An 11,731-nucleotide genomic window follows, 5' to 3' on the forward strand; every position below is an offset into this window, starting at 1 on the left:
TTGGCATTGAATTTAGATATCAATTGAATGATTGAAAGGTGAAAATTGGTATTGGATGAAGATGATTTTGAAATTAGGATTCTTGATAAAACACAAATTGAGCACCTTGAGATGACTTTGGATAATCTAGAATTGATCTCCTTAAATAATAGTTTCCCATTAATTGAATAAATTGGTTTGAATTTATAGTTAATTGGAATATGAAACCCTAGCTCTACAATGCCTTTATTCATTGGTTTTCTACTCTAATTAATTAGTTTAGCTCTTATTGCAGCAATATTTACTTTAATGATTAATTTCAACTCGAATTTGACTATTTACATAAATAAAATTTCTGTAGTGCAGTTATCAACAAGGTTTTTATGGAACAATAACCTTTTATACTATTTGATATGATCTGTGCACTTGTAAATTTTACATAACAATAAGATTTTGATTTATTCTCTTTTCTATGCAAAATGTTCAGTTTGATAAAAATCTATTTTCTGCTTTAATTTTTGTACAATTTATAAAAAATATTTATAAAAAAAACATGTTGATGAAATAAAAAATATATGAATTTTCTTTAGTTCTCCCTCATTACAATATTTCAATTTTTTATTTTTAAACACAAAAAAAAATGAAAATTATGAATGCACGAACTCTAAGACATGGTTAGGCTACATCTCCTTGTTCTATTTTGCAGGCTTCTGGTTTAGATATGGTTGGCTTATTTGGAACAGTAGTAGGTTGGATGGTAATTCTTGGTTATTGGCTTTGAACGATGGGAGTGGAAAAGAAAAGGAGGGAAATAAGATTTATGAATGTGTTTAGAATAAATATTGGTCTATATATATTCTTCATTCTTTTTTATTTCCCTTGCAAATTACACAAAAGCTAAGAGTTATTTAATTTTCGTCTCTCAATTTTAATTTATTATAATAAAATCATTTAATTTTAATTTAAACATAAAAAATTCACTCTTATTAAATTTAATTAATTTTTCTATTAATTTTCTTCCTTTATCTCTCAATTTCAGAAGTTACTTCAATTATGTTCCTTAATTTCACTTTATTAAAATAAATTTATATTGTAAAGTAAAAAAAAAATATATATATATATATATATATATATATATATTGGAACACAATGCACAAGTGTCTTTATCATTTTTAGTCAGTGCTTATTTTTTAAAATTAAAATTTTTATTTAAAATATAATTATTTTTAATTTCTTCAGATTTATATAAATATCAAGTAGATTAAAATTAAAAGATATGTTTATATATTAATTTTCATACTCCAACGTTATAAAAATTTATTTTCCTGTTCTTAAACACAAAAAATAAAAATATTTTATTTTTATAAATTTACTTGATAATCGGGCAATAACAAAAAAAAAAAAAAAAAAGGTGCAGGGATTGATAGCAAATATCATGCGAGCATTGAAGAAAATTTTGAATGCACAAACACTAAGATACGATTGCTCTAGAACTGGTAGTTATAAGTATCTTCTAATAGCTTTTAGAAATTTTAGAATACAATCAAATTTTAGAACACCATCATCATAGGTAACCATTAATCATGATAACCTTTATATAAATGTCATCATAATTAATTATTAAATTTATCCATTGCATGAAATAAAATCAGCTCGTTCAGAGCTATTTCCTTGGTAGGCGTAAAGGGTGTATGGGTAGGTACAAATAGGAAGATTTTTATTGAAATTTTAGTTGAATAGAAACAATCAAGTGCACGTACGCTAATTGCGTACGTGAATTTTTAAGCCAAGATCTCGATTCAATCATCAAGAATCAATGCATATGTTCGTACATATACACAGCATCACCAACTGATGAGAAAACAACTCAAAATTTATCACTTGGCCTCCCAACTGCCCATAAACTATGCAGCTAACATCAATAATGTTTCTCTATCCCTTTGCCTCTCATAGAAATATACATTCAAGTCTGGATGATTGCTAGAACAAAAGTATTAAGGTGCAAATAATAAGTCTAGAAATCATCTCAAAGAAGATGCTCAGCCTCTCTTACTCAAAAAATCAAGCAACAAAAAAATCAAAACTATGATAATTTAAATGTTTTTGCACAATTAATATCAGAATAAAACATGGATGTCAGGACAATAACAAGAGTTGATATGAAGGCTGCAACAAAAGTAATGACAGACACAATACCAGTATGTAACTTAGTACCAGAAGGAATTCTCCACACAACAGCACTAGTTTTGGTTTCAACACTGTCACTGCTCAGCGCAAATAAGCAGCTTTGATCGTTTAAGTTTCCTTCCATGCAGCACCGTACAAATAAATCTGGTGCGCCAAATTCCACCATTGAATAACCACTTTTACCTAGTGGCTGCAACAAAATGGAATATTTCTATGCAGTTATTCAGTTAAAGCAAAAATAAAAGAAAGCATTATTCCAGAGAATAACAAAAATCTCCCCTATGATTTAAAGAATTACATGCAAGTCCAAGTAAAATTTTTCATTAATCAAGACTGATGCGGCGTTTCGATTCATGATTTTGGTTTATAAAATTTAGAATTTCAATATTACATATCAAAATTTAGAATTAAAATTCATATAATAATAATAATAATAATAATAATAATAATAAGAAGGTGCTGGATGTGCCCAAAAATATATTTCAAATTCTAATTTTAAACCTTATCTATGGGCTGGACATGGTACAGAGCCAACGTAAAATTTTACCGCATTTATCCCGGTAAATAAGATATTAGTCTTAAGATGTGTTTGATTCATCTATTAGATATAGTTGATTGTTGATATACACCTAAACAGGTGAATTAGAGTATTTGATAAATTTCAAAAAATAAAACTGATAGATAACTGATATGGTAACCATCAGCTGCAGTTTATATCAGCTCTATTTTTTAGAGCTATTTCTTGCCAGCTAATAACTGATTTTATTTTATTTTTTATTTTAATTATATTATTATTTTTTATTTATCTCAAAAATTAATATAATTGATACTTTTTTCTTTTTTATTTATAATTTTAATATTTTAATTAGCGCATTTCAACTTTATTAAAATATTTTTTTATTAACATAAAATATAAAATATTTATTTATATCCAAAAACTTAAAATTAATTATAAATTTTTTCTTTATCAACAATAATAATTACTTTATTATTTTATCTATACTTTTAAAGTTATTTAATTATTTTTTAAAAAATTTAATTATTTTCTTATTTCAATAATAAAATAAATGATATAATATAATAGATATTTATTTATATCTAAAAACTTAAAATTAATTATAATTTTTTTATTTATCAATAATAATAATTACTTTATTATTTTATCTATATTTTTAAAGTTATTTAATTATTTTTTAAAAAATTTAATTATTTTCTTATTTCAATAATAAAATAAATGATATAATATAATAGATTAATAATATTTATTTATTAACATAAAATATAAAATATTTATTTATATGTAAAAATTTAAAATTAATTATAAATTTTTTCTTTATCAACAATAATAATTACTTTATTATTTTATCTATATTTTTAAAGTTTTTTAATTATTTTTTAAAAAATTTAATTATTTTCTTATTTCAATAATAAAATAAATGATATAATATAATAGATTAATAATATTTTTTTATATCTAAAAACTTAAAATTAATTATAAACTTTTCCTTTATCAACAGTAATAATTATTTTATTATTTTATTAATATTTTTAAAGTTATTTAATTATTTTTTTAAAAATTTAATTATTTTCTTATTTCAATAATAAAATAAATAATATAATATAATAAATTTATAATTTTATATTTATTTTAATAATAAAATAAATTATATAATATATATTCTTATTAGTCATTTCACATATAAACAGCATCAGTTAAATATTTTACCAAATACTTAACATAAATTAGTTATCATCAACTATCAACTGTATTTAACAGTTAGACTAAACAGGCGGTTAATGTAATTAAATTTAAATCACCAAACAGTACTCAACTCAACTCAACTCAACTCAACTAAGCCTTTATCCCAAAAATTTGGGGTCGGCTATATGGATTCGCTTTTTCCACTCTGAACGATTTTGGGTTAAATCCTCAGAAATGTGTAATGCTTCTAAGTCATGTTGTACTACTCTCCTCCAAGTCAATTTAGGTCTACCCCTTTTTTTCTTTCTATCCTCTAACCTAATGTGCTCTACTTGTCTAACTGGAGCCTCCGCATGTCTACGCTTCACATGACCAAACCACCTCAATCTCCCTTCTCTCAACTTATCTTCAATTGGCACCACTCCTACCTTTTCTCTGATATTCTCATTACGGACTTTATCTAGTCTAGTATGGCCACTCATCCACCTTAACATTCTCATCTCTGCAACTCTTATCTTAGATGCATACGACTCTTTCAGTGCCCAACACTTACTACCATATAACATAGCCGGTCGTATGGCTGTACGGTAAAATTTTCCTTTTAATTTATTGGGAATCTTACGATCACATAAAACTCCCGTGGCACGTCTCCACTTCAACCATCCGGCTTTAATCCTATGACTAACATCCTCCTCACATCCCCCATCTACTTGAAGGACTGAGCCTAGATATTTAAAGTGATTACTTTGGGACAGTACCACTCCATTCAAACTAACTCCTTCCCTATCACCAGTTTGGCCTTCACTGAACTTGCAATGCATGTATTCTGTCTTCGTTCTACTTAACTTAAAACCCTTTGACTCTAAAGTACTTCTCCAAAGTTCTAGCTTCCTATTGACTCCTTCTCGTGTCTCATCTATCAGAACAATATCATCCGCAAACATCATGCACCAAGGAATACTCTCTTGTATATGTTTCATAGTTCATCTAAAACTAATGTAAAAGGTAAGGGCTTATGGTGATCCTTGGTGTAATCCAATTGAGATCGGAAAATCACTTGTGTCCCCTCCCACTGTGCGCACAATAGTAGTTGCTCCTTCATACATATCTTTCAATACTTGTATATACCTAATAGATACCCTCTTTTGTTCTAACACATTCCATAAGACCTCTCTTGGAACACTATCATAAGCCTTCTCCAAATCAATAAAAACCATGTGTAGATCTTTCTTCACATCTCTATATTTCTCCATCAAGCTTCTAATGAGAAAGATCGCTTCCATAGGTGAGCAATAGGGCATGAAACCAAATTGATTGAGAGAGATAGAAGTATCATGACGTAGTCGATGCTCCACAACTCTCTCCCACAACTTCATAGTATGGCTCATGAGTTTAATTCCCTATAGTTTGAGCAACTCTGTATGTCTCCTTATTTTTAAAAATAGGTACTAAAATACTCTTCCTCCATTCATCAGGCATTTTCTTTGAGTTTAGAATCTTATTAAATAATTTAGTTAACCATGCCACTCCCATATCTCCCAAATACTTCCACACTTCAATTGGTATTTCATCGGGTCCACAGGCTTTACCCACTTTCATTCTCTTAAGTGCTTCCTTTACTTCTAAAGATCGAATCCTTCTAGTATAATTTACATTCTTTTCTATTGTTCTATAATCTATATTCACGCTATTACCATTTTGACTATTGTTAAAGAGATCATTAAAATAATTTCTCCATCTTTCTTTAATGTCCTCATCTTTCACCAACACTTTTCCTTCTTTATCCTTAATGCACCTAACTTGATTGAGATCTTGACATTTCCTTTCTCTACTCCTTGCTAATCTATAAATATCTTTCTCCCCTTCTTTAGTTCCAAGTTTCTCATATAACTTTTCAAAGGCCTGTGCTCTTGCTTGACTAACTGCCTTTTTTGCCTCTTTCTTTGCTATCTTGTACTGTTCATATGCCTCATTATTATCACATTTAGGTAATTTCTTATACCATTCCCTTTTTCTCTTCACTACCTTTTGTACTTCCTCATTCCACCACCATCTCTCTTTTGAGGGTGGTCCATGTCCTTTAAATCACCAAACAGTGCAGGGCAAAAAAAAAAACGGCTTTGTTCAACAAGGTATCGACAATTTGTCAAAAGTTTAAGTGGCATGGTAATGGGGTGGAACTCAAAGATCAACAGGTAGTATGCCACTTGATGTTATTTTTGAGAATACAGTTATTTCATTCTCTCTCTCTCTCTCTCTCTCTCTCTCTCTCTCTTAGCAGACGTTTGAAGTTTTACAAGAGATTCACTCATAGGAGGAAGAAAAGAATGCAAGGAGACCAAGACCAAGTCAATTCTGACAGTTGAGATCATTTCTGCCACTCTTAGTGCTGCTGCTGTAACGCTGCCATGTTCTTAGTGCTGCTGGTGCTGCTTCCATGTTCTTAGTTGCTATATTTTAGTTGTTAGCTCATGATGTAAATATTACTTTCAGTTATTGTTTTCATTCCCTTAATTGTAGGAGGGTGATCCTAGTTGTTTATTGTTCCTTGTCTTTAGGAGACGGTTATCTCCTCTTTTGTATTTAAGTGCAGCACATCAATAAAAGAAGTATCACAAAATTTCCAAAGTTGTTTGAGCACTTTAAGAGAAACAAGTTCTCTAATGAGCTTTTACATTTGCAAAAATAGGTCGCAAAAAGAAATTCACGATCCAACCTTCACCTTCGTGCCCAGATTATTCATTTCATCGTCCCATAACTCGATCCATATCCAAGGACCATAACACTCTCTCTCTCTCTCTCTCTCTTTAGGGAAAACAAAACCTAAACAAGAGAAAAGGCTTCCATGAAAGATCCTAATATGCAGAGTAGATGATGCTGGACCTTCTACTAAAGATTTTAGGTCTACATATTTTAGGAAGAAATTTAAGAAATTTAATTAAGTAGTCGCCTTTATTTATTTAGGAGTATAAGTTGATTTAGTATTCATAATTAGCATTAGTTTCATTTTTTTTTTGGCATATTATAAATTAAAAACATATGTCATCTAGTATTTTGATAGAGCTTATTATTATTGACAACTGAGAATTAATCAAATTTGAAAGATTATTTCTTTTCCTCTTTTGAGCGTTCTTGGTTCTACATCCAAGATGATGTTTTTACTTACTTGATACCGTGCATGCAATGGGAGGTCTATGCTGATTTCCAGTTCATTTGTCTGTCCAAAAAAGATATTGGGACTGACATTCATGTGAATCTCAACAACAGACCGATTGGAAGCAACAGAAGGCAATTCCAAATTTGTATCTCCAAAAACAGCTACATCAGTAAAAACTGCAATAAGGATTTAACACAAATTAAACTTGGTAAGGAAAATAATGCAATGAGACCAAATTTGAGAATATGAAAGGTAAATGAGAAAATGATTTTATTACCACCATGCTGCAGAAGGTGTTGGAGTTCAAATGGGTCAGCAAAGACTCCAGAGGGAAGTCTCTCTACAACTATAACCTTACAAAAGTGAGTGGGTAGCTGATTTATTGATTCTGACTGGAAGTGAAGTCTGATCATTGAATACAGATGACGATGAGAACCTTCACCAGTCAAAAGGCGATTGGGAACTGATAGTCTTAAAAAAGCATTCAGATTATCTGGCAGCAATTCACATGAGTGGAGAAGTTCATCTACTAAGAAATCTTGAAATTTTGATTCAACGAAGCTCTCATATTTTTCAAAATAAGATTTCACAATGTATTTCTTGAAACTACAAAAACTACTAATATTTAAGTTGTTGGACACGAAGTTTGTCTCACACCTAGCCACCTGAAAAATGAAGGATTGCAAAATATTGAAACGTGTTTCTACAGATGAAGAAATCCACATTTAGATATAGGACGCCCATTTTAGATTTTAATGTTAATTATAGGGCATCATCAAAATGGGGAGCCCCAAACAAGCTTGTCGGGCATATACTATTTTGAGTACAATTTATGTATGTAATTCTATATGATCAGTCAATTAAAGAATTACAGTGATCAAATGTATAAAAAAATAAATAAATAAATAAATAAAATAATTTCAGAAGGTTTTAATTGTCTTTGTGATTGTGAGGCAAGCTCAACTACAGGCACGTTGCCAATAGTACTTTGGTATAACATTTTAGGAGTCATACACATTTAGTATAAATCTTTAACAGCATCACCAATTTCCTAGAAATATTAGCATATATGAATAAATTGGAGGTACAGAAAAAACATCACAAGAAAGACTTCACTCATCTATCCAGAATAGTTGAATTGTTTCATGTTTATTATTACTTTCAGAGGAAAGGCAAGTTCAAATAATATCTATTACGTTGTAAATGAGAACAGAAACAGTGAATCACCTTGCTTCCAACAATTCTTGTAATCGACTTCACATTGCATATTACAAGGAAAAACACACTAAAGCTGAGATAATAGAGACATCCAAGTCATGCCAAAAGTAGTTAATTCCTCAATGAAATCAAGAATAGACAGCACTAACACCATATAATTTTGTTTCCTCTTATCTTTGTTTGTTCTCTCTATCCCCTTGCCATAGAAATGGCTTCATGGCTTCATCTAGCCAAATGGCTTGAGAAAGACATTAAATGTAACCCTGATGAAGTTGACATAAGCTACATTATTAATTGATGTCTCCTAAAGCGTGAAAATTCTAGGCAAAAAAACCATTTCTAAGCCCATAAACTTCCTGTGTTGTATATCAAATCTCTTTTTTTTTTTCAATCGTGTGCTATTGAGCCCACAGATTTTCTAATTTAACGGCATTGATGACTTGTTTATAAACATATATATATATATATATATATATATATATATATATATATATATATATGTTTGTTAATGGAGATTTAAAAAAAATAAAAATAAAATAGAAACCCTTAAACAATGCTTTTCCACGACAGAATTTTTGAGGTTAGAAAAGGAAAAAATCTATTTCCAAAACTATGGAATGCTTGAGTTCTTTCTATCAAGAAGTGCAATTTTTTAAAAACTAGTGAAATTTTCAAAACTTTTCTAAGCTGTCAACAAATTATTTATAATTTTACATTATTTTTTTATTTTTGCCATTGCACAAGTCATCAAAATCCCTAAAACTGAAATTTTTTTGTGTCCTCAATTGCACACAGTTGAAAGATAGCAATTCAATAGACAAATCTCGAAAAGTTTAGAGCCTTGAAAATGGAATTTTCCACAATTCTATATTTCTCTTCAGCAAATGGTTCAAAAAATTCACTAACGTAAAATTGCATTATAGCCATTCCTTTAATAGGAAGCCCATGATGGGTGTGACGATTTGCAAACAAAGAAACTAACATCATGGTATTGGTACCTCACAAGTTTAACCTATGTCTAGATAACTTGTCTAGATAACAACTGTCATGCAATAGATAATATTAGCAAGGCATATATATATATATATATATATATATATATATATATATATATATATATATATATATATATTTAATTCCAAGGACATTAAATATAATAGCAAATGCAGCTATAAATGCACAACCAATAAATATTCTCAATGACAAAACTTATCATTTTAAGAAACTTCAGGGCATGAGTAATGTTTAAACCAACCTCACTTGAAGATAAAGAACCATGCATACAAAAGCCAAAGCCAATGCCAACAAATAATATCAACAGGATTCCCACCTTCTGACAAGTGTGAAATTGAATGCCGTGCTGAGTTTCCATAAAGTAACTGAAGAACAGAGTAGAAAATGCAAAAAGACTTGTATAATTATCCTGGAGAATTCTGATCCAAGAAAAAGCAAGGGGCTATTTAGTTGTGGAAAACAATTTTCCATTTTCCAATTTCATTTTTCTTTTATATTAGGAAAATTACTACACCACAGAAAAGTTATAGAAAACACAATATAAAGTTAGAAAACTATTTCTACAATCTGAAAATTGGTAAATACGTTTGCTTAATGAAATTGGAAAACTGAAGAAAAGGAGAGGTGGTGGTGGCATTTTGGGGGTGAGTTAAGCCTAGCCCATTTTCTTAAGAAAAACAATGAACTGACATTGCAAAAATAAATTTGAAACTGAACATGGATAATATCCGAAACTGGACAGAGTCCATGCACTTTCAATTGAGCAATATATCAAGCTCAAATAATAATAGAAACTGAAATCACCTGATAGCCTGAAAATACAAAAAGCAGCAGCAAGAAGCTTGAAAATTTGGGGTCAACAACCTTTAAACACAAGTAAAGCAGCAGCAAGGGCAGCTGTGGCCTCAGAATTTCATTTCTCCTTACAATTCAATGAGGCTGCTGGTATGAAGCAGACTTAATTACAGGTGAAAGTATCCAGGCTCAATCTGCAGCTGCAGCTTTTTGGAATGTTGTTCACCAACAAAAAGCCAAAACTCCAATTCAGAAAATCTTAGTTTGGATTTCTGAATTTGACTGAAATATTGGACTGCATATGTAAATTCACATAAAGAAAAAGAAAGAATCAGAAAACAACTCAAAGAATGAAATCTTATAATAAACGATCTTTTATAAAAATGAATTTGACTTCTAATTCTACCGTTTCAGCCGATTTTAATAATTTTGGCCAATTTTTTATTTTAATTTGTGATTAAAAATTATTAATCATAGCAGAGGGTAAGATTGAGTTATACAATTGGTTACAGCAATCTTACTGATCCATGCATATCCATGGAAGTGGATTTCATCTCTCTCCAAGGGGTTTGATGAGATTAAATTAGAGAATAATCAATTTCTTGTTAATCCCAATTCAATCAGACGAAAATGCTTCCAATTATTTATTGAACAATAACGCTTTATAAATGTGGTTAATTATTTACTTAATTAAGAAAAAAATAAAGTAAAATTAAGAAAGAAAAGCATAAATACCTACGGGTATGAGAGATTTATCAGCACAAGAAATCGGAGTTGTGGCCTCATCACTGCACATCAAATCAATATCCCTTAATTCTACAATATCATATAATTTCATCAAATCAAATATTTAAACAGAGAATCTTCAACTAGTTAAGGCGTTAAGCAATGTATCTGACGAGAACCAAACTTACCGACCCCCAGCAGCAGCAGAAGGCAGTCAAGGGCTCTAGGTGCTTCTTAACGAGATAGAGAACAGACGCGGCCAAAAGGATAGAGGCAAAAGGAGCAAACGAAGAAGAAGAATGGGTATGAGGCAGAGAAAACGAAGTACGCAAGTATGGAAGAGAAAATGAGGGACGAGGGCAGCGCAAGGCAGAGAGAACGAAGGAAATTGGGACTGACTGAGGGGCATCGTTTTTATTGATATTGAACTGAAATTTTTAAAATTATAAACAGAACGAACCAAGTTTCCAAAAAGCTGAATTAAATTTTCAAAACAGTTATAATTGTCATTCATAAAATAATTTTTTTAAATATATTAATTAAAAAATAATTTAAAATTAAATTTAATAAATTTTAATTATAAAAATATTAAAATAATAAAATAATTTTTTTTAAACTTTCTTTTAACAACATCTAATAATACCTTTATTCAAAAAAACGATTTTAAACCTCCAACTCAAGGATCAGCTTAGAACCAAAAAATCAATTTTAAAATTAAATTTTATTCCCTCTTTGGGCGAGCCAAGGATTAGCATAGAATTAAAAAGTTTGTCATTATTGTAAGATTCGGCTAGCTCAATTAAGGTAAATTTAATCAGAATCGATCTCTCAATTTATCTAATTTATCCTTTAAACATGTTTTTTTTTTTTTCAAAATAAAAGAACTGCTAACAGTCTTTATAAAAAATTAATAAAAACTCTTTCAATTAATTAACATGATTGATGAGGTAAAG

General features: G+C 29.6%; 1 protein-coding gene across 6 annotated transcripts; it reads right to left on the reverse strand.

Moving 5' to 3' along the window:
- Positions 1 to 2,005: 2,005 nt before the first annotated feature.
- LOC110669746 (uncharacterized) lies at positions 2,006 to 11,212 on the reverse strand. 6 transcript variants are annotated; one of them, XM_021831512.2, is made up of 7 exons: positions 10,967 to 11,212; positions 10,792 to 10,840; positions 10,062 to 10,347; positions 9,499 to 9,622; positions 7,303 to 7,690; positions 7,035 to 7,201; positions 2,006 to 2,356 (listed from the first exon to the last, which is right to left on the reverse strand). In XM_021831512.2, the coding sequence occupies exons 4-7, from the start codon at positions 9,613 to 9,615 to the stop codon at positions 2,063 to 2,065; spliced, it is 966 nt and encodes a 321-aa protein (XP_021687204.2). In that variant the 5' UTR covers positions 9,616 to 9,622; positions 10,062 to 10,347; positions 10,792 to 10,840; positions 10,967 to 11,212; the 3' UTR covers positions 2,006 to 2,062. The 6 variants fall into 6 exon arrangements, with proteins under 6 accessions (XP_021687204.2, XP_021687202.2, XP_021687203.2 ...); XM_021831510.2 differs by having other exon boundaries at positions 10,788 to 10,840; XM_021831511.2 differs by having other exon boundaries at positions 9,499 to 9,676; positions 10,788 to 10,840.
- Between the last annotated feature and the right edge of the window lie 519 nt (positions 11,213 to 11,731).

This window comes from Hevea brasiliensis, chromosome 11, assembly GCF_030052815.1.
Source record: "Hevea brasiliensis isolate MT/VB/25A 57/8 chromosome 11, ASM3005281v1, whole genome shotgun sequence".
Lineage (NCBI taxonomy): Eukaryota > Viridiplantae > Streptophyta > Magnoliopsida > Malpighiales > Euphorbiaceae > Hevea > Hevea brasiliensis.